The sequence below is a fragment of the Pelophylax lessonae genome, assembly GCF_965119305.1.
Source record: "Pelophylax lessonae genome assembly, chromosome: 10".
In the NCBI taxonomy this organism is placed as follows: Eukaryota; Metazoa; Chordata; class Amphibia; order Anura; family Ranidae; genus Pelophylax; species Pelophylax lessonae.
In genome coordinates, this window is record NC_138777.1 from 227,366,691 (window position 1) to 227,391,147 (window position 24,457).

At 44.3% G+C, this 24,457-nt stretch overlaps 1 protein-coding gene across 4 annotated transcripts in view; it reads left to right on the top strand.

The window, feature by feature from the left end:
• Nucleotides 1–24,457, top strand: part of PHKB (phosphorylase kinase regulatory subunit beta) — a 415,971-nt gene that overhangs the window by 386,608 nt on the left and 4,906 nt on the right. For 2 of the 4 annotated variants that reach the window (XM_082269953.1, XM_082269955.1), the window contains 5 exons: nt 1,783–1,873; nt 4,675–4,877; nt 14,546–14,692; nt 17,802–17,931; nt 20,280–20,387. In XM_082269953.1, coding sequence (XP_082126079.1) covers nt 1,783–1,873; nt 4,675–4,877; nt 14,546–14,692; nt 17,802–17,931; nt 20,280–20,387 — 679 coding nt within the window. The remainder of the gene's footprint in view (nt 1–1,782; nt 1,874–4,674; nt 4,878–14,545; nt 14,693–17,801; nt 17,932–20,279; nt 20,388–24,457) is intronic. The other 2 variants (XM_082269952.1, XM_082269954.1) reach the window with 1 other exon arrangement.

Below are 24,457 nucleotides of genomic sequence, written 5' to 3' on the forward strand. Positions count from 1 at the left end.
CTCTCCAACAGGATGCAAACAGCAAAGAATAAATGGTCAAGGTAAAACCCTTTCCCTACTTAACATAAAAAATGAAATAAAAAGTTTTAGGTACACATACACTTTCATTCCTGAAAGAAATAGAAATGTGTTCATGCCCTGCTGGTGTCTGTAGTTCCTCAGCAGAAGCCAAGGACAGCCGGTGTCATCTATGCAGCCCCAGTAGAGAACACCACGGTTCTGTGTTATAATTGTTGGCTGTACATTCACCTCCATCTTCCCTCATTTGCAGTGTCCACAAATCTGTGTTAATTGCCTTCTGTATTGTGTTGCTATGACTGATCATTTTAATATTGCAGTCCTCGTAGCAAGATAATTGTTGCCAGACGGCAGAAGGTCTGTAGGAGACTGGAATGGATTATTCTCTATTTCATGGTGTCACGTTGTGACGGTAAATGTTTTCACACAATATGGAGTAGCAGAGGGACGTACAGGCTGTAAAGTGGAATCCCGCCACGCAAAGGTCACATGGCCACCAGCTTGTATTTTGGTCTTTTTTTTTTTTTTTTTTAATCTTGTAAACTTTTTCCTATGGTAATTGCTTTTAACCCAATTCTTTTATGACTTAAATGACATCGACACCGCTGCCACAACACTGGCTTTGATGAATAAAGCAACGGCAGTCCTTTCAGGACATATTTACAAACTTAAAGTGGTATTAAACCCAAAACCAAAAATGTAATATAATGCAGCTTACAAATCATTAGTTGTAGTGGCTGCATTCGTTTTCTTTTTTAGGCTTTTTCCCTTGTTTTCACCTGGTGATCTGACTAGTAACACACCACCTATATTTGTCACATAATTTGTTGTTTGTCTAAAATCTTCAGAGGTACACTATATTGTCAAAAGTATTGGGACGCCTGCCTTTACACGCACATAAACTTTAATGGCATCCCAGTCTTAGTCCGTGGGATTCAATATTGAGTTGGCCCACCCTTTGCAGCTAGAACAGCTTCAACTCTTCTGGGAAGATTGTCCACAAGGTTTAGGAGTGTTTTTATGGGAATGTTTGACCATTCTTCCAGAAGCGCATTTGTGAGGTCAGACATTGATGTTGGACAAGGTCTGGCTCATAGTCTCTGCTCTAATTCATCCCAGAGGTGTTCTATTGGGTTGAGGTCAGGAATCTGTGCAGGCCAGTGAAGTTCCTCCACCCCAAACTCGCTCATCCATGTCTTTATGGACCTTGCTTTGTGCACTGGTGCGCAGTCATGTTGGAACAGGAAGGGGCAATCACCAAACTGTTCCCACAAAGTTGGGAGCAGGAAATTGTCCAAAATGTCTTGTTATGCTGTTCCCTTCACTGGAACTAAGGAGCCAAGCCCAACCCATGAAAAACAACCCCACACCATAACCCCCCCTCCACTTGAACCAGAGCATAAAGCAAGGTCCATAAAGACACGGATGAGCTTCTCCCCATCCATTCCTCCACCCCATCCGTGGTCCATAAAGACCTCGGATGGGGTGGAGGAACTTGACTGGCCTACACAGAGTCCTGACCTTAACCCAATGCACTTCTGTAAGAATGGTCAATTATTCCCATAGACACACTCTTAAAGGCAGGCGTCCCAATACTTTTGAAAATATGTATATTATGGCGCTGGTTTTATGTTCGCAAATGTTAGTTGCTTCCACCCATGCAGAAGAGGCGGCTGCTTGTGGTAAGTAAAGCAGCTGATCAGAGACACGTTAAATGTGGACACATTGCACCCGGAATGGCACTGCTTTGTTTTCTGTTTCCAGGTCTGTTGTGCGCCTCGCTGCCAGTCTGTTAGGTAAAATAGTGGACAGCCTTGCCCCGTCTATAACTAACGCTTTAGTTCAGGGTAAGCAGGTAAGTGCACAGCTCACCTATTTTTTTAAATATCTATATTCCTCTCCTCCAGGGTGGTGCCCTATGGAGGTGTGGCCTGTAGCGGCCAGTCATAATTACTGTAGTGCAAAGGCGGAATCAAAATCAGATACCTGTTTAGTTGCTTCAGGCAACAACTGCCTTTTTGTCCTTTTGCAGATTTGTAGACATAATGGTTTAATTTTGCTTAAGAAGGAAGTTCCCCTTTTGTAACATGTTACACCCATATTCAGGGTGTAACATGTTACAAATCCTACAGCCCCTGCACCTCCCCGGTTCATGGATGGGGCAGGCAGCAGGGGAACCCCCCCTCCGCTCTCTGTCACACACTGCAAAGAACTCATTCACAGGGATCTGTGAACTGAAAACCACAAGATCCGGCAGGCTTCGCGGCTGTTGTCTTGTAGATCTCAATGAACTACCATGGTGCTGTTGAGTGCTGTGGTAGTTCATTGATGCTTCCTGCTAGTGTGTAACTGCTTACACCCAGAGCCTGCATTGCACCTATGATCTGCTGATCATGGGTGCAATGCTTTCCAGGCTCCCCAATAAAAAAGTAATAAATGCACATTTTTTTTAAAAGATGTGCATTTATTTTTTAAAAGATGAACTTCTTATTGGACAATTTTCATAAAAAATTGGAAACTATAAAGAAGGCGAAAGGGCATCATACAGATGTTTTATATAACCCTCTCAAATTTTAGCAAAGTCTGGCCATGTGCTCTACGATCTCGTTGTATAATTTCCTTTAGATTTATCCATGGCTATTTTTTGTATGGTGGCCCACCTGATTGGATGTAAATTGAATAAAAGCCCCTTTCACACGGTGCGAGCTCCATTTTAATATTAGCACATGATCTGTCAGCTGATCCCCTGCTGATTGGAGCAGAGCGGGCGAATTACACATCCATGCCTGTTCAGTTTCTGTAGCACAGACATGGGCACAGACAATACCAATGATGGGAATAATATAAAAAACGTGTAGCGCTAAATGATAATGAATATCAAGAAAATTCTTAAATATATGTGCACATAAATCAAGAAACATTTCTGAAAGTGAAAAGTCCATGAATAGGATAAAATCCAATGGTGAAAAAAAAACTTTGTGCTGTATAGAAGAACCACAAGTCCCAGCATGCAGGTGGAGACGGCGCTCCTCTCACGGCAAAAAAACAAAAATAGAAGCCCCCAGTGAAGCAAAGAGACAAATGGCTTCTTACCAGATGATGTTGGCTTCCAAACTAATGGAAAAGCCAAATGCGCATAAAGGGGTTAAACCCATCAGGTGCAGATCATCAGAGAAGACCTTTAAAATGTACTCGCAGAAAGACGCATGTGAGCCACAAAGATGTAAAAAGGAACACAGGGCACATAGCGTGATACTGTTTAAAACAAAGGTATATTATTAAAGGCTATTACACTCACATGTTCGTAGAAACAAGCAGGCATATCTTAAATACACGGTGGAGAAAACACAGGCTGCAGCATTCAATTGTGTAAAAGCCGGTTTAGGGGCGTGGTCACGACACATCTGGTACCGACCAACGCGTTTCGCCATAGGGTTGACATCGTCAGGGGCCAATACCAATGATGGGGCACTATTCCTCCCAACAGTACCAATGATGGGGCACTATTACTCCCAAAAATACCAATGATAGGGCACTACTCCTCATCCTAACCTCAGATGTAATTTTTTAGACATTGTCCACGCCCACTGATGCCGGGACTACTCCCACTGGCCACAGTTTGGCCCGCCTAAGGTCTGATGTAAAGTAAAGGGGCCCTTCGTTTAGAAAGTTTGGAAACCCCTGGTTTAGCTCAAGAATTGACTGCCCCTCCTGGTGGATATTTTTGTCTTTCTCTTCAATAACACGAAATGTCCAACCTCCTGTAGGTGACAGTATACCCATGTGTAAAGAGTTATATATCTGCACCTTTGGAGAAAAAGATTTTTATGGCGAGTACAAAAAATGCTATTTTTTTTAAAGTTAGTCACGAGTAATATGGATGTATCACCCAAGTGTTCTCATTGGTGGATACATCCTAACACAATGCATATCAAGGAGGATCAGTTGCTTTTTCAACATGAACTTTCACCTCTCCTGCTGGGAGTGATCTGATATCAACCCGAATGCTGTTTATCTAATGTCTATAGTAATCAAAAAGCCCAATACCAGTTAGATTGTCAGTCTTCCAGGGAAGATTGGAAGTTAAATTGAAAGACTGTTTACCAAGGACAACACACCGTTCATTTTTTAGAAGCTGACTGCAGAAATATTTGCCTCCAGATTTTAGTCTTTGTCCTGACAGTGTTTACAAAGCTAAGCAATTTTCGAGGCTGCGGTTTCTGTACCATTCTAAATCCGTCTTCACAATAGCGGTCTTCATACACAGTAGTTGTTAGGGGACTCTCAGTTAGAATTGTATTGACATCGTGACTTCTCATACAAGTAATTGGCTCTATCTTTTCGTAGTTCAGCTAACAAACTAATCCATTATTTTGCCTTTGCTGGGAATGCGCTGTGTGAAGCACTTGGTTTCTAACAAGGGTGTTCATGTCACTATATGATTACTTGCAGCTGTTATGCAAAAAAAGAAATATTTCAAACTTGGAGTGTTTATTGCCTGAAATTTTCCTGAATAGAAGTGATAGACTGTTTTTGCTTGCTGTAGTGAATAGTGTTTTGCATGTGCACCTTGTGTAGAGTCAGATGTGCATGAAGCTGCAGGATTTGTAGGCGCAGGGCTCATTGCTACTTTTGATAAATGTGTTGTTTTTCCAGGTGACTCTGGGGGTCTTCGGTCACGAGGAAGCTGTCATCTCCAACCCGCTATCCCCCGGGGTGATAAAGGACATTATTTACAGCAAGTGTAGTCCCTACGACGAGCGAGAGGCCGTCCTGCAACAAGAACTGGTCATCCATATAGGCTGGATTATCTCCAACACTCCACAGCTGTTCAGCGGCATGTTGAAGATTCGTGTCGGGTCAGTCATTTTTACCCGTTAATGAACTATTTGTCTTCCTGTCATGTATTTCGCCATTTACTTTTCTTTATGGTACATCAGTGGTCTCCAAACTGTGGCCGGGGGCCTTTACTAGCCTTTTATCTGGCTCTTGAGCCACTATTCCTTCCATTGACACCAACAATGGGGCACTATTCATCGAGCAAAGAAACAGCCTGCAAAAAATGGGCAGTTTTGGGACTTTAGATGAGACACCGGCCAGCACTGCTCAGCGTCCATCCCTGTATATAACAAAATTGAAAAGCAAGGGGGATTAAAGAAGGTGTGTGGAAACCAGCTGGTCCTTCGTTTTATATACTTACCCACCAGTCTGCTAACAAACCAAATAAACTTGTCTAACAAAATAGGTTAAAAACAGAGATTTAGTTAACACACATTTGCAAACGCATGTATAAGCTGCAAGGCCAACAAGGCACCCTGTGTATCTTGCAGTCCTAACACTACTCAACTTGAGTGTCTCCACAATGGAAGCACATGAATGCTGATGGATCGATGGGAAACAGGTGGGCTTGGAGATGGCCCAATCCTCCCCCAACCTGCTCCCATCCATGACTGGTAATGAAAAACTTATGGCTATGTAATAGCCATAGGGTGCAAACTAAAAGTGATCAGCTGGGAAACACACACCCCCATCCCTTTAGTATGGATATTGAAGGCAAAAGGGGACTTTGAATGAGACACCCGCCTGTAAAGCAAGCGTCTCCATCCCTGGTAACATACAAAAAATCGGCAGTTTTGGGACTTTAGATGAGACACCGGCGAGCACTGCTCAGGGTCTCCATCCCTGTATATAACAAAATTGAAAAGCAAGGCGGATTAAAGAAGGTATGTGGAAACCAACCGGTCCTTAGTTTGATATACTTACCCACCAGTCTGCTAACAAACCAAATACACACCTTCTTTAATCCCCCTTGCTTTTCAATTAAGAAACAGCCGGCAACTTCATATGTCTTCAAATTCTTTATTTTCTTATCCCAGCGAGTAAAAGATTGCGGCTAACGCATTTCGACGATGAGTCTTCTTGGGTGCTGTGACCAAGGCTCATCGCCAAAACTCATTAACCACTATCTTTTACTCACTGGGATAAGAAAATCAAGAATTGGAAGACCTACAAAGTTTTTGGCTGTTTCTTTGCTTGATGGTTAGTTAGTTAGTCTTCTGGTGTTGGGGAGAACACAACAGCCTGGTTACCTGACAAACGCTTCCACGTGCACAAAGGTTCCGCTGTTCTGAGTGATGCAATTTTGTTGTCTGAAACACTGGGGCACTATTCCTCCCACTCACACCAGCAATGGGGCACTATTTCTCCCACTGATGCCAATGATGGGGACCAGGATGTTTTCTTCTCGCACTGGCCACAGTTTGGAAGGTTTGGAAACCGTCGTACATCAGTGAACACAGAGCAGGCTATAATCGTGACGTGTTGTAATATGCTCCATCTATAGGTGAATGGACACTTGCAGACCAATCAGACAGGAAGTCCTCCCCTGCATAACCCCTACCACACAGGAAGTACCTCTGTTTTTTCACCAGTGTCCTAAAGGTCATGGACACTAAAGTTCAGCTATCTCTGTATGGATTTTTAGTGGTCTCAAAATGGTTCTAGTAGGGATCAAGGCACTGGTTGACTGGATCCATTCCTATAGCCAGAACGCTGAAATGGATGGTACCTGGGCCCTGTGAGGACGTGATAAAGATTTGGGGGTCTTGTTTGTGATGCAACTTTTTCGCCGCTGGACCCTGCTTTACAGAACCCTGCGCAGTTCAAGCATTGACCAAAGTGTTTTCCAGCATGGTGATGTACAGGTCAAGAGCAATAGATCAGAGAGCAAGGAGGACAGAGTCCCTAAAAGTCCTTAGTGACAGAGCCCGCCATGATGGGTGAAAATTAGATTCCTGTCCTGGGACAGGGTGCGTTACGGAGATTGGCGTGTAATTTTTTTTTTTTTTCCCGTTTTTCGCTCCCCTCAAGGGCAGTGCTTTGGGACATCCTAGATCAGTGATGGCGAAACTTGGCACCCCAGATGTTTTGGAACTACATTTCCCATGATGCTCAACTACACTGCAGAGTGCACCAGCATCATGGGGAATGTAGTTCCAAAACATCTGGGGTGCCAAGGTTCTCCATCACTGTGCTAGATGGTCATGATTTTAGCCTGCTCTGTGTCCCGTGATGTATGGTAAAGAAAATAGGATTTTTTGGTACTTGTAAAATCCATTTCTTGAAGTGCTTTTCGGGACACAGAGGTCCCTCTCCTCTTTTTGGGAGTTTATTGCTTGCTGCAAAACTGAGGACTGTGTGGGAGGGGTTATGTAGGGGAGGACTTCCTGTCTGATTGGTCTACCAGTGTATATTCACCTATAGGTGGCGCATTACCCAGAGAGTCATGATTATAGCCTGCTCTGTGTTTACCATCTTTGGTTTATTTATGATGCCTGTAGGCATGTATATTTAGCCCATCTCCCAGAGTTCAGATTTAAATTGAATTGCGTTGTGTAAAATTAAGCTTATCTCATCGTTAGAGATGTTCCAGAGTAAACTCCTTTCTTGATATTACTCTGCAGTGCATTATGGGAAGCCTACAAGCAGAAGTCATTTTTTGTGGCTACAGGTTTGTTGCTTACATGGAAGATGTAGGATTTTTGTGGGTTCCTGTATGCCTTGGGTTTGTCACCCAGTTTTATAATGTTAATGATACTCGGAGAAGTCAAATGAACATTCTGTGTATAGACGTGGATTTGATTTACAGTTTCATTATTGATTTTACCTCTGCCAGTCTGGCTGACATAGATCAAATGCTTGACAGAACCATTACGGAGCAAACCTCTGTTTCCAGGCTCTGTCACTCACAGGATGGAAGGGAAAGATGGAGAGATTCCCCTGCCTCCGGGTCTCATCACTCATAACTATTTCAAAGCTACATTTCCGATTGGGTGGTTACTTTATGTTGTGAAATTCATCTCCCTGGACCTCTGTGTTGTCGGCAGCAAATAATTACATTCTAGTTCTGATCTCCTAGTGCGGGTTAGAAAGTGAAAATCCTTAATCAGTTTTGTTGTTTGCCAGAGATATCAAAGCACCTTCTTTTTCCTCTACTTATAAAGATATGTGCTCATTTCCTTCCTTTTTTTTTTTTTATGTTTGTGAAAATGAGGGGAAGAGAGCAGTAAGTATGAAAGTTTACATGAATTGGGGGATCCCAACCTTCGTAACTTTGCCAATGCCTTTATCCAAGGAAAGGGTGAGGGACATGGGGAGTCTTAACCTGGCCATACATGGATCAAGATTTAGTTGATTCAGCGGAGACCAACCTTTAGAAGAGCCATTTGCTCCAAATTCAGTTGGACAGCATCACAGCAGTTGCATACATCAATAAATATGGGGGAACCAGAAGTTTTGCTGCAGCAGTAGAGGTAGAGTGTATCTTGTCCTAGACATATCTGCAAATTTTAGCCTCATCAGCCATGCACATTCAAGGGGTGAACAATTGGCAGGCAGCTTTCCTCAGCTGGCAGCATCTGGACCTGAGAGCATGCTCTCTACACCCAAAGTTATTCCAGGACCTGTGTCACAGGTTGTCATTGCCCTATATGGATGTCTCGGTCTCTGGGTTAAACAACAAGCTGGACAGGTTTGTATCCAGATTAATGGATCATCTGCCAGAGGTAGTGGAACCTATGGTGACTTTGTGGGTTCAGTATACCCTGGTCTATCTCTTTCCTTCCCTGTAACTACTTCCTCGCCTGCTTAGCTCCAGAGGATTGAGATAGAGGGCATTCTGGTGATCCTCTGCCAGAGGTAATGGAAGCTATGGTGACGTGGGTTCAATATACCCTGGTCTATGCCTTTCCTTGCCTGTAACAACTTCCTCGCCTGCTTGGCTCCAGAGGATTGAGATGGAGGGCATTCTAGTGATCCTCTGCCAGAGGTAGTGGAAGCTATGGTGACTTTGTGGGTTCAATACATCCTGGTCTATGCCTTTCCTTCCATGTAACTACTTCCTCGTCTGCTTAGCTCCAGAGGATTGAGATGGAGGGCATTCTAGTGATCCTCTGCCAGAGGTAATGGAAGCTATGGTGACGTTGTGGGTTCAATATACCCTGGTCTATGCCTTTCCTTCCCTGTAACTACTTCCTCGCCTGCTTAGCTCCAGAGGATTGAGATAGAGGGCATTCTGGTGATCCTCTGCCAGAGGTAATGGAAGCTATGGTGACGTGGGTTCAATATACCCTGGTCTATGCCTTTCCTTGCCTGTAACAACTTCCTCGCCTGCTTGGCTCCAGAGGATTGAGATGGAGGGCATTCTAGTGATCCTCTGCCAGAGGTAATGGAAGCTATGGTGACGTTGTGGGTTCAATATACCCTGGTCTATGCCTTTCCTTCCCTGTAACTACTTCCTCCCCTGCTTAGCTCCAGAGGATTGAGATGGAGGGCATTGTGGTGATTCTCATTGCTTCAGATAGGCCCAGGTAGATGTGGTATGCTGACCTTGTAAGACTTCTTGCAGACAAACTATGGTCCCTCCCAGACCACCCGAATCTACTGTCCGAGGACCTATTTGCCAGCTTCTCGATCAATGACTTTAATGGGAATACTGTTGATGCCCAGTTCCTAAGGAACAGAGGCATCTCCGAGTCTGTGATTCCTACCAGGCTCAAGGTGTTATAGTGTGTATGAACCTTTAGTTTTTGCTGAGCCATGAAGTTCCATAAGTATATAAACAACAATCCTATTTGGAGAGTGGCAGGCTTGAGAATGAAGTCTGGTAGGCTTCGAAACGCGTAACCATGCCCATTTTACACTGTGAATTGTAGTACGTCACAGTCTCCAGCACTCCGCAAAGTTCCTACCCATCCTGTTGGGTTTGGGAAGCAGCAGTGCAGGCTTCCTATGAGTTGCCATGTGCATTTTTAATAATAAACTACATTTTCTACAACACTTAGATGCGCCCTCTGCTGTTTTTTTGTATTATAGTGATTCTTACAGTCTCTTGAAAAGCTGCCACAGGTGTAGGAGATGAAACAGGGTTAACCCCCGATGCGTTATTATGGCCCTTAATGGACTCTTGTTTACATCAATTAGATTTTTTTTTTAAGCACAGAAAATATTTCTTATACAATTACTATACATTTTCTTCTCATTGGAAGTGGAAGGCTTACTTCTCTTGGTGAGAGTCTATGGGCTTTTACCCTATGAGTTTCTCCATGAGAGGAATCCTCATTTCTACATTTGGGTCTTGATCAGCATTGTACTCTCTGGCACCATAAAAGCTCAAGTCTGCTCTTTCCATTCTGTTTCAGAGACTGTTGGCCTCTCACTCTTTCATTAGGACCTTTGTGCCGGGGATCTGCCATGTTGTTCCCACTGCTAATCCACTGTGCCAGTGGTATCTAAATCTGGTTCTCTCTGCACTTTAGAAGCTACTGTTTGAACCCTTTGGAGACGATTTTGTCTCTACTCTCACCGAACAAAGTTGCTTTCCTTGTAGCTAGAGGCGAGGGCATGAATGGGCGGCCTTATCTTGCAAAGAACCCTTTTTTGGTCTTGCATAGCACCAAGGTGGTGTTGAGGCCCAGAGCATTGTTCTCCCATCCATTTGTCCGACTGCCTGTTCCAGAAAGACTCATTGTCTTTTCGTCATTTCCCATTGCCAGTGAAGGGTGCCTCGACGTCTTGTTTCACCATATTTAGGTGGCTCAGACAGACCTATCATTTACGTTTATGGCCTCAAGGGTCAAGTTTCCCCCTTTCTTTTTGCTGCTCATTCCACCAGGTCTGTGAAAGCCTCTTGGGCATTTCAGCATCAGGTATTTGTTTCCCAGATTTATAAGACTGCAAGCGGGTCGTCTGTTCACATGTTCTCTGGGTTCTACCAGGCGGGCAAGTTTCTGCCTCATCTAAAGCTAGTTTATGGTGTAACGTACTGCAGGCAGTCCCAAAAGATTAAGACTTCCTCTGTGCATCTTAATGAACAAGAAAAAAGAAAACTTTTGGTACCATAAAATTTTCTTTTAATTCATTGAGGGACACAGATGCCTTGGGTTGGTTTGCCATTGTCCAGTCTCTAGGCCAGGAGTCTTCAAACTATGGCCCTCCAGTTGTTCAGGAACTACAATTCTCATCATGCCTAATCATGTCTGTGAATGTCAGAGTTTTACAATGCCTCATGGGATGTGTAGTTCCGCAACAACTGGAGGGCCGTAGTTTGAGGATCCTTGCTCTAGGCGGTAGTATAACCTGAAGGTTGAAGACATCTTGTGTCCCTCAATGGACACCAAAGTACAAACAATCCTATTTGTTATAATTTGGTAAGACAGAAGGTTCACCATTATGGCTGTTGGTGGTTCATCTCACCTATTCCTCCTCTGTATAAACAAACACTGCAGCTTAGTGAAAAATCAATTTTCCGCTTGATAATCCAGCTTTAAATACTTTACCCATTATTCACAGCAAATTAATTAGAATCATTGCACTCTCTTAACACAACATATGTATCAATAACAAGACATATGTGGAATTAATCTGTGTAGTATTCGTCTGGTGATGTAAGGAACTCAGACTGACTTGTGTTTGCCATTTAAGTTCAACTAAACTTTTGATTATTTTTATACTGTGACTATCGGGATGTATACACACGATCTATTTATTTTCCAACTGTAAGTTGTAGCAATACCTGCACTGAATATTTAAAATCCTTTTCAGCAGCAGAGAGAACTAGGTATTGGATAGAGGGAAGGAGTCAGCACCGATACAGTTTGCATCTTTAACTGCAAATGTGCATCCAATGGCAAAAAGCAGATAGAATGAAAATCTATTTTATTATGCTTTTTATGGAAGTCGAAAGTTCTTCCTTTAAATGGATATGTTGTAGGTAGCCATTGATTTTTAAAGGGACCGTTTGCTCAACATTTAGTTGAAACCACCCAACTTTTTTTTCATAATATCCTGGGGATGCTAATGCAATGATGAGATGAGAAGTGCAAGATTGTCTTGGAATAGTGTCACGTACCTGGTTGAGCAGAGGACTTCCTTTACACCTCTTGTCCTGTTTCCCCTGGGAATGAGGACAGAACATAACAGGGCACAGAGTGGCACCGGTGCCTGTAGATCCGGGTTAGAAGATCTGGTAGCAGATACAAAGCTGAAGACCGTGCAGCACGCAGGCTGGCAGCTAGCAGGTGCAGGATCTCAGATGCTTGGTCAGACGGACAGGAGTCGGCAACAATCGGGCAGCCGAAACGCAGAATCAGGAACCTAGAGCAGGGTCAAAGCCAGGCCAAGGTCAGTATTAAGCAGGCAGAGGAGGTACCGGAACAGCAGGCAGAAGGCAAGGTTGGGTTTACAAGCTGGAGCCAGCAAGGAGGGCTTCAGGAACAAGCATAGTGAACAAGCCGGGTCTGGATACAGAAGTACATGGGATCAGGTCACAGGCAAAAGGAGCGGACGACCACTTAGCAATGATCCTAAGTCCTGTGTTGCTAGGCCACTTGGCACCAAAGTCCAGCAAGCATGCACGCTCAAGCTCATGAGTACGTGCTTGTGTAGATGCATGCAGGGTCCTAATTCTGGGCACAGCTCTATGAGCCGTTTTGCGCACATGCGCATTCCTTTGAGCGCAGCTTTCCTGACAGGTAGGCAGAAGCATCTAAAATTCCAAGGTGCCCTGTAAGAGGGTATAGTAGGGAGTTCTTGCTGCAGGAGTCACCGGACTCTATAAGTGAAACCACATTTGGATAGGCCTGTTAACCTGCAGTGGCAATATAACAGCTAAAATCTGGTTGGTTGGTGTGAGTAGATAAATACCTGTTAGCCATTTGGCATGTTAGATTGATCAGGCTATGTATGTTTTTCAAACCACCCATGGCGCAGCCACAATGGTCAGTTGGCTATTGCTCTTTGGCCTCCTAGATATAGTTATTTAATAAAGAGAATATCTTATGTACATTTTTAGGAATGGTTTGTGGATAGCTGGTGCTCAAGGACTTGGAATTGGAGTGCCGGGCTGTGCAGCTGGCTCGGGTTGACAGTGGCGTGCTAAGTGGCTGAGCCAGGTGCCCTTGAGGCATCTGGGTGGATCCTGACTGTTGACGGTGTTCACCGTCACTGGGAGTGAGGGACAGATACTTGAGGGATGCTGAGAGAATGGTTTGGATGGCTTCAGATGGGAGAGGAGATATTTGTCAACGGTGGCTCTCAAGAAATGTGGAGATTTGATCCCACTTCGCACTGTGAGACCTGTGGCCTGTTGCCATGGAGTCTGTGACACCTAGATGTGTATTCCATGCGTTTCAATGTAGTAGATAGACAGACAGTCATTGGCAGTCTTGTCCTATTGTCTATCTATTGAGCTAGGGTGTGGATTGTGTTAAGTCTGCCTGTCCCATTGTGAAATGTTAATGACCTCACTTTGTTCTATTCAGATGGCCAGATAATTAGTTCAGGTTAATTCTGTTTCTGTATACAATTTCATCTGCATAGGATAATGTAATCAGGCAACCGCTGACCTGTGTGTAGTAATTTGATCAGGAGGGGGATGTACCCATGTGTGTATAAATTGAGTGTGAAACTGTTTAATAAAGGAGAAGGTTCCAAAACTTGTACGAAGTAAGTTGTTGGCTAGCTTTGTATGAGGGCGGCTGGGAAAATCTGGGATATATGTTCATGACTGCAAGGAAGCCGTAAACTGATGGAAGACCAGAAGTACAGTGTGGGTCGGAGGTTCCGTTACACTGATGTTCAAGTAGTTCTAAAGGACTAAGTTCCCCACAGTGTGACCCAAAGGAGAAATGGGGCCAAAAGAGTTTTCTCCTTTAAATCAATACAAACAGCTATTTTAGACAGGATTTATATTTTCTTAAAACTCTTTATCTGTTATGATGAATTTACAATAGCAAGAATCACCACAGGAACCCATTGAGTCACCCTTGGGCTGTACATAGCAGCGGCTAAGAACCTATACCGTATACAGTTTCTACTGCTGCATCGCTTTTCAGGCTCAGCCCCAGGAGGATTGAAGTTACAGATCTGCAGTAACTAGTGGGTTTTGTTCATTAGCAGAAGCCATACAGAGTCCAGCTGCCCAGGGCTAAGAGGAAACCCTGAATCATTTCAATAAGTGAATATATTCAGCGTTCACGTCATTCGCTCTAATTGACTGGAGTTTTCCCAGAACTGTCCCAGATGTCTCCTTTGCTAACTATGTGTACATGACTACAGCGAGGTGATTAGTGAAATTCCAATTGATTATTGAGCTCATTAGCTCGGTTAGTGTACGGTATTATGTGAAATCCATCTGCAGCCTGATTGCACGGCGTCGTGTTATCATTGAAGAGAAGTTTTCTTCTGAATATGTAGCCAGGAACAAAGCTGCCATTACACCTGGAGATTTTTTTGAAGATCCCGGTCTGTTCTAGATCTAGTGATCCACTATGATGCAAACATTGACCGATTTCTATGTAGTTGCATGCTTCCAGTATGTTGCCAGGGGCGCTAACAGTCACATGAGTTGCGAGTAGTCATGCCAAAGCAGCCCATGAGCAAATGTCACCTTTCATCTCAATACAAGAGACATAATTAAGCATCTATTGGTCATGTGTATGTCTGACATGCTTCCCTTTCTTCCTTCTAGCTGGATCGTTCACGCCATGAGATACGAGCTTCAGATTCGCAGCAAGATGAACGGTGGGGATCAGTCAGAGACGGATATCTATCAGCTGTCTCCAAGTGAAATCAAGCAGCTTCTTCTTTGTATTCTACAGCCACAGCAGTCTGGGAGGTGAGAACAGAACATACTCCTTCATCTTACAGATGTCTGTTGAAGTGGCACCTGAAATCGGCAAAAGTAGTGCAGGAACTACTTTTGCAAATTGGTGCAGCACCACAAATTTATTTGTACGGTGCCAATGCTGGCAATAGGCTGCGGGCTCACTCCTCTCCTCCTATAGAACTGGTCTCCTCCCCTTACCCAACCCAGGAAACAAACTCCTGACGCATGATTCACGTGCAAAAACGTCTGATAAACCGCACCAGAATCCCCAGGAATACGCTGTGCTCAGGTGTGAATGAGTCCCGGTTCACATTAGTGCGATGGCAGACATTGCATGTGATTCGGAGCGCACTGCTCTGCAAATCACATGTGATGTCTGTGCGATGCGAATTCAGGCATCTGATTCGGACAGAACATGCACAGGACCCTTTTTTGGGTCCGCAGTAGAATCGGATCCCATGGGGCAGTGGCAGCTGGTGCTCCATGGGCTGGGGTGGGGGGGAGGGGGCATCAGACAGACCACACCATACCCCCCCCCCCCCCCCGGACCACACCGGCTCACTCACCCTGCCTGGACATGTGGAGGGAGGGAGGGCAGGCAGCAGCGGCGGCTTCTTCCCCCTCAGTCTCCTGCGTCTCCTCCCTTCACCTCCTCCTTGGCTAATGGCATGGCTTCTCCTTTCAGCCAATCGGGAAACGGGTCTCAGGACCCGCTTCCTGATTGCCCAGGAGGAGAATCCGTGTAACAATAGCGAATATTGATTCGCTATTGTCACACAACTGGGTGGGCTCTGGGTGCAGTGCTCTGCGCCCCAAGCCCACCCTTTTTTGAAGCCTATTAGAGCCTTTGGCTCTAATCACGTGCTTAAAAAAAAAATAAAGAACCCCATTGGAATCCATGCGTCTGGCGCCCTGCATGTAGATTAGGGGGCCGGATGCATGGATAGGGGGGGCGCCGCCCCCAATGGACGGGTCGCCACTGGAATGGTGGGTTCACACCAATGCAATCCCATTCATGTCCGAACTCACAGTTCGCACCCTGATATGTGAACTGATCTGGGGGTGTCCCTAACTTTGTATTGACACCCCAAGCGATTTGCATATGGCAGTGTGAACTGTCTGCTATTTGAATGCGATGCGGGGACCCACAGTGGATTCGCAGGGTTCCCGCATCGCATATATGTGAACCGAGCCTGAAGGCAATTTTTAACATTTTGTTTACCCATCAAAAATATATAAAGATAAATGAAGATCGGATTTTCACAATGCAGATTTGCAGATCGGCCTATTAGTGCGTGTCTGAATTCTGAAAACAACTAATGAGATAAATCCAGATACATCTGGAGATTTTAATATTTCCGGACTGAGCAAACTGATTGATTTGCCTAGAAAAAAGAAGAGCCGTAAATCACAATTATCATATCGCATCCTGAGCAGGAAGCAGAGCCTGCATATGTAATGGACACGATTGGCTGCTTCCATGTAGATAATTAAAAACTCCACCCAGAAACAACATTTTATAACATTAACAGATACAGTGCACACATCTCACATGAAAACACTAGTAAGACTCTTAACCAATTCTGGACCGGAAGGATTTGCCCCCTTAATGACCAGGCCATTTTTGCGATTCGGCACTGCGTTACTTTAACGGACATTTGCGCGGTCATGCGACGCTGTACTCAAATAGAATTGATGTCCTTTTTTTCCCCACAAATAGAGGTTTCATTTGTGGTATTTGATCACCTGTGCGATTTTTATTGTTTGCGCTATAAACAAAAAAAGAGCGGCAAGTCTGAAAAAAAATATATATATTTTTCACTTTCTGCTATATAACATTCTCAAAAAAAAATGTAAAAATCAAAATTTTTAACATTTAAGGCCAATTTGTTTTCTGCTACATATTTTTGATATAAAAAAAATCGCAATAAGCGTATTTTGATTGGTTTGTGCAAAGTTATCGCGTCTTCCAACTACGTGAAATTTTTATGTCATATTTATTTATTTATTTATTTTTTTACAGGTAATGGCGGCGATCTGCGATTTTTAGCGGGACTGCGACATTGCGGCGGACAGATCGGACCCCTAACTGACATTTTTGGGACGACCAGTGACATTACTACAGTAATCAGTGCTAAAAATCTGCAATGTTACTGTAATAATGACACTGGCAGGGAAGGGGGTTAACACTGTGGGTGATCAAGGGGTTAAATGTAAGCCTAGGGGAGTGATTCTAACTGTGGGGGGGGCGTGGCTTGTGAAATGATCATAGAGACCTGTGATCCTATATAGAAGGGTCACAGGGGCTCTGTGATCATTCCAGGGAGAACGGTCAGCTGTGTTTACAACAGCCGACTGTCCTCTCTCAGCGGGGAACAATCACGGGTGGCCGACGTATACCTACCTCGGTTTGCGCAGCAGGGGCTGCCTGCCGCAGTATAACTGCGGCGGGCAGTCCTTAAGTGGTTAAATCAGATCTTCACTGCATCTGAGCACCATAAACCAAAAACGCTATTTATTTCCATTTTTAATATATAAAGCAAACTCCCCCATCCAGGGCTGCTGTTAGAAATCGCGGGGCCCCATACAGCCTACCTGGCAGCACCCTCCCCGAATATATTAAGACAATATTTTCACAAAAAATACACTAAAATCATTATTAGCAGACACAAACATAAAAGAGAACTTGTTGTTTTTTTACATAAAAAAAAAAAAAATCTAGCTGCAGGCGTGCGACCATCGTATACCTACGTCGGTTTGCGCAGGAGCGGCTGCTTGTCGCAGTATAACTGCGGCGGGCGGCCGGCCGGCCGGCAACCGGTTAAGGACCTGTACTTTCCTATTTACTAATGCTAGCAGCATGATGATTAAAAATAATCAATGTTGATTTACAGAGTGAAGTTCCACTTTAAATTCTCTTCCAAACGAACCCTTCGATTAAAATAAAGCGCACAAATTAAAGAGCGCCATCACTTTTTTTTTTCCCCTTATTTATAATTTAGCAGTGCTGTTAGATCAGACCGCTTCTAACAGAATCCTCTCCTGTAAATCATTCGACATTTATTATTCATTTTACTGATGGATCTGTGCAATCAGTGTTGGTTGTTTTGCCATGTAGGTGTTGGCTGAACCGCAGGCAGATAGACGGCTCCCTGAATAGGAATCCATCCGGCTTTTATGACCGAGTGTGGCAGATCCTGGAGAGGACACCCAGCGGGATTATAGTGACCGGCAAGTTCCTTCCACAGGTAACCTCCCTACTATATAATTTGCTATATTACTTATTACTTAATTATTTTATTATGCAGTAGACAAAGGAAAGAAAATCCCCCCAGGGCTTTTTTTTAGCAGCAAATAATTCTTAAAGCGGAGTTCCACCCAAAAGTGGAACTTCTGCTCATTTGCTTCCTCCCCCCCTCCGGTGCCACATTTGGCACCTTTCAGGGGGGAACGGGTACCTGTTTTTGACAGGTACCCTTCCCCACTTCCAGGATACGGCACTGTGGCGCCGTCCCTCGGAAGTTTGGCCCCCTCCTTTTTACCCCGCCGCCGAGCCAATAGGAATGTGCAGTGCGCTTCGCGCATGCGCAGTAGGGACCCGCCTTTGAAGCCACAAGGCTTCACTGCTGGGTTTCCTCACTAACAATAGCGGCGGCAGCACCCGACAGCCGATGGAAACATTGGCTGCGGTGCCGACATCGCTGGACTCCAGGACAGGTAAGTGTTCTAATATTAAAAGTCTGCAGCTACAGTGTGTGTACAGTGTGTGTAGCTACTGACTTTTTATTTTTGGAGGGAAGATCAAAAATGTAAAATTATTGGTTTTATTAACAATTTGTTAAAAAATTGCACATGGGGTCTGGCAGGTATGGGTTACGTCTACATCTACGGTAAACGAACGAGACTCGGAGCCGGTCACGCCTGAGGTTCCGGTGGGGTAAGCCACGAGGGGAGAGATAATAAGGTTTCCTGACTTTGTTTCTATATCATTTCACATGCTATAACTATATAGTGGGTCCTTGTTAGTGACCTCCAATTGTTTGGGTCATGTTTGCGTTTTTATGTGTTGTTGGCCGGGGTATGCCCCTATGGCCCTGTTTTGCACTTGATAAAATCAATAAAAACAATTAATAAAAAAAAAAAAAAAAATTCCACATGGAACTAAATGTGATCTCTGGTTACAATGTTGACCCATCAAAAAAAACATGAAAAAGACAATACATGAATAAAACAATCACAACCAACGAGTTGGTACTCCGACGCGTTTCGACCTATTCCATAGTGGTCTTCCTCAGGGGGTGTGTGATGTGTATAAGATACATTATGAAATTAAAATTACTGTATAAACATATCAAAAATGGCTATAAAAATATGGCCTCTGTATTTACCATTACCCCAATGGGTATCCTTTTACCCGAGACTTTTTGTTGATTCGGAATCATCCTAGAAAAGTCCTCCAGGCATTCAGAACAGGCAAAAAGAGGACTGGCTTACAAGGAGTCACGTTTTGAACAACTCGGAGACGGAGATCTACCTGCAGAAATATTTCCCCATGTGGAAAATAAAATTGACTTTTGCGTGGAACTCCGTTTTAAGGAATAAAAAAAACCTTCTGTGAAAAGCAGCCCCCCTAATACTTACCTGAGACCGTCTTTATCCAGCGATGTTGCAGGAGAGTCTAAGCTGCCTGGGACTCCCCTCCTCATTGGCTAAAACAGCAGTGTGGCGCGATTGGCTCCTGCGGCTGTCAATCAAAATAATTCAGCCAATCAGGAGAGGGAGGCGGGGCCGGGGCCTTGCTATGTGTGCCCCCATAGCAAGCTGCTTGCTGCGGGGGCACTCAACAGTGATGTTGCAGGAGTGTCTAAGCTGCCTGGGACTCCCCTCCTCATTGGCTGAGAGAGCAGTGTGGCGCGAATGGCTCCCGCTGCTGTCAATCAAAATAATTCAGCCAGTCAGGAGAGAGAGGGGGCTGGGTCGTGGCTCTGTGTCTAAATAGACACAAGAAGCTGTGACTCGGCTCAGGTACCCCCATAGCAAGCTGCTTGCTGTGGGGACACTCAACAGGAGGGAGGGGCCAGGCGAGCCAAAGAGGGACCCGAGAAGAGGAGGATCCGGGCTGCCCTGTGCAAAACCAACTGCACAGAGGAGGTGATTATAACATGTTTGTTATTTAAAAGAAAAAAGGAGACTTTGCAATCACTTTAAGCCATAATGTGCTGGTGTGCACCACATACTAGCACATTATGAAAGACTTACCTTAAAACGAAGCCCTCCAGCAGCGCTTCCTTCTGGGTTTGCGCTCTCCAGCTGTTTGAATGGCTGGACCCCAATGACGTCACTCGCACGCATGCGCACATCATGAGTCACAGCAGCAGCGCTTTGAATTAAAGGCACACTAATCGCGAAGATTACTCAACTAGGTTGATCACAAATAAGTAATACCATACTGTCCTGGAAAAAAAAACATTTGTAGAGTGGATCTCTGTGTTGCTTATGTAGGGGTAGGTGGATTCTAACATCACCACAACCCTCAGCAGATAGCCCTGTGTGGACCGTTCTCACCAACCATAATATATCTTCATTTTCCATACAGCAACCCACTCTATCCGACATGACCATGTACGAGATGAACTTTTCTCTGTTGGTGGAGGACATGCTGCAGAACATCGCACAGCCTGAGTATCGCCAGATCGTTGTGGAGGTAATAGTCTGCAATTTACAAAAATGTACAAATGGATACGGGAACAGCTTTTATTTAAATGAATGTTGTGGTACTACAACCCTATATATAATATAAAGGGGGAGGAGTCTCCGACAAAAAAAAACACCCACACAGAAAACACCCACCAAGGATATGACCCCTATTACTATTAATATACAGAATTTAAAAAGGGAGACAATACAGTTACAGTACAATTGAATACAGGAGGAATCAGAGGGCCCTGCTTACAATCTAAGGCTGGGTTCACACATGTCAGTGCTGAATTTTTTTTTTTGGGGGGGGGTGGGGGTTACGACCACTTTAACCACTTTCCAACTGCTTCACGTAGATTTACTGCGGCACTCTGCCGCTTACAGGCAAAGCAACGTAGACCTACGTTGCTCGCCCACAAGCCTGTAGGGGGCAAGCGCGCGCCGCCGCCCCCGCTCGTTCCCTAGGGAGCCAGCGCGTGTGACCGGGGGCTCCGATGTCCGCCGGCCACTCGCGATCTCCCGCAAGAGAGGGAGAAAGACAGACGGCTGATGTAAACACAGCTGTCTTGTCATTCTCCCTGAAGTAAGCACAGAGGCTATTCGATCCTGCTATATAGGATCGCATGTCTCTGTGGTTACTTCACTAGCCACGCCCCCCGACAGTTAGAATCACGCCCCTAGGGACACACTTAACCCCTTGATCACCAATAAAGTTAACCCCTTCCCTGCCAGTGTCATTTTTACAGTAACAGTGCATATGTATAGCACTGATTACTGTAGTAATGTCACTGGTACCCCCAAAAGTGCCAAAAATGTCAGTTAGGGGTCCAATCTGTCCGCCACAATGTCGCAGTCCCGCTAAAAAAATCGCAGATCGTCGCCATTACTAGTTAAAAAAAAAATGACAAAAATCTTTCCCGTAGTTAGTAAACACAATAAATTTTGCGCAAACCAATCAAAATACGCTTATTGCAATTTTTTTTTGAGAATTTCCTATAAAAAAAATGTGAAAAATATTGTTATTTTTTCAAAATTGACGCTATTTTTTTGTTTATAGCGCAAAAAATAAAAATCGCATAGGTGATCAAATACCACCAAAATAAAGCTCTTTGTGGGAATAAAAGGACATCATTTTTATTTGGGGACAGCATCAGAATTGTCCGTTAAAATAACGCAATGCCGAATCGCAAAAAATGGCCTGGTCATTAAGGGGGAAAATCTTCCGGTCCAGAAGTGGTTAAAACGGAGTTCCACCCAAAAGTGGAACTTCCGCTTTAGGGAGTGCTGACCCCCCGACATGCCACATTTGGCATGTCATTTTTTTGGGGGGGGAGCGGGTACCTAGTTTTGACAGGTACCCGCTCCCACTTCCGCTCGGAGCGCCGCGGCGCCCTGAGCGGAAGTTCTCCTCTCCCCCTCCCTCCCTGCAATCTTCTGGGACACGTCAGAGGTCCCAGAAGATTGCCGGCCAATCATGGCGCGCAGCGCGACTCGTGCATGCGCAGTGGGTACCCGGCTGTGAAGCCGCAAACTGTAACAGCCGGGTGCCCACAGCAGTGATGCCGGCGCCGAGGGAGAGGATCGAGGCTTCCGGCGGCCGCATCGCTGGACCGTTGGACAGGTGAGTAAATGGCTGGAACTCCGCTTTAAGCTCATCAAAATCATTAAAAACTCAATATTACTCAATCTACTGAGCATGCTCCTTATCTTTTCAAGAATCCAGCTGGATCTGCTTGGCTTACATTTTTCAAGGGGATTCCCCCCCTTAATCAGGCTTTGATGAAGAGGGGACTCCCCTCGAAACACGTAAAACAGATCCAGGTGGCATCTTCCCTAAACATCGAAATTGTGAGCAGGAGGTTGTTTCTATTGGTTGCTTTTAAAGTCTAGTTAGAACCAGGAGCCAAGAGTCGTCTCTTATACTTTGTCTAAGCTGTCAGTCAGCATTAGGATGACAGACAAAACTGTGGAGGTCATCAAGTCCTAGACTGCACAAGGAACACAAGTCAGAAGTCTTACCTGGTTGTACTTAGAAGATGTTGTCAAGTCCTAATTAAGTGTCATACTGTCACTACCAGCGGGTTCAGCACCAAGTACAATGTGTATTCATATCATAGACAGCACTTGGGGGGTTGATAAATGTTATACACTTGGGGGTTAAGAATATGCATGTATCATACATACTAGGTGGAGTAGAACTGGGGGAATCCATAGCGGAGAAGGATCTGGGTGTTCTGGTAGATCATAAGCTTAATAATAGCATGCAATGCCAAGCTGCGGTTTCCAAAGCAAGCAAAGTCCTTTCTTGTCTTTTCTTGTATTAGGAGAGGCATGGACTCCAGAGAGAGAGATATAATGTTGCCCCCCTACAAATCATTAGTAAGACCTCATCTGGAATATGCAGTTCAGTTTTGGGCACCAGTTCTTAAAAAGGATATCGGGGAACTCGAGAAAGTGCAGAGAAGGGCAACCAAACTGATAAGAGGCATGGAGGAGCTCAGCTATGAGAAAAGATTAGAGCAACTGAATGTATTCTCTCTTGAGAAGAGGAAATGGGGGGGGGGGGGTATGATCTCCATGTATAAATACATAAGGGGGGTATGATCTTCATGTATAAATACATAAGGGGGGATACGATCACCATGTATAAATACATAAGGGGGGTACGATCTTCATGTATAAATACATAAGGGGGGGTATGATCTCCATGTATAAATACATAAGGGGGGGTACGATCTTCATGTATAAATACATAAGGGGGGGGGATATGATCTTCATGTATAAATACATAAGGGGGGGGTATGATCTTCATGTATAAATACATAAGGGGGGGGGGGGGAATGATCTTCATGTATAAATACATAAGGGGGGATATGATCTCCGTGTATAAATACATAAGGGGGGGTATGATCACCATGTATAAATACATAAGGGGGGGGGGATATGATCTTCATATATAAATACATAAGGGGGGGGGGTATGATCTTCATATATAAATACATAAGGGGGGGATATGATCTTCATGTATAAATACATAAGGGGGGGTATGATCTTCATGTATAAATACATAAGGGGGGGGGTATGATCACCATGTATAAATACATTAGGGGGGATATGATCTCCATGTATAAATACATAAGGGGGGTATGATCTTCATGTATAAATACATAAGGGGGGATATGATCACCATGTATAAATACATAAGGGGGGGGGTTATGATCTTCATGTATAAATACATAAAGGGGGGGGGGGTATGATCACCATGTATAAATACATAAAGGGAGATATGATCTTCATGTATAAATACATAAGGCGGGGTATGATCACCATGTATAAATACATAAGGGGGGATATGATCACCATGTATAAATACATAAGGGGGGATATGATCACCATGTATAAATACATAAGGGGGATATGATCACCATGTATAAATACATAAGGGGGGGATATGATCACCATGTATAAATACATAAGGGGGGGGAAATGATCACAATGTATAAATACATAAGGGGGGGATATGATCACCATATAAATACATAAGGGGGGATATGATCACCATGTATAAATACATAAGTGGGGGGATATGATCTCCATGTATAAATACATAAGGGGGGGATATGATCACCATATAAATACATAAGGGGGGATATGATCACCATGTATAAATACATAAGTGGGGGGATATGATCTCCATGTATAAATACATAAGGGGGGATATGATCACCATGTATAAATGCATAAGGGGTCCATATAGTGAACTTGGTGTTGAGTTGTTCACTTTAAGGTCATCACAGAGGACAAGGGGGCACTCTTTATGTCTAGAGCAAAACAGATTTCATCTCCAAATACGGAAAGGTTTCTTCACAGTAACAGCTGTGAAAATGTGGAATAGACTCCCTCCAGAGGTGGTTCTGGTCAGCTCACTAGATTGCTTTAAAAAAGGCCTGGATTCTTTCCTAGGTGTACAGAATATATCCGGGTACTAATATTTATAGGTAAAGTTGATCCAGGGAATATCTGATTGCCTCTCGGGGGATCAGGAAGGATTTTTTTTTTCCCTGCTGTAGTAAATTG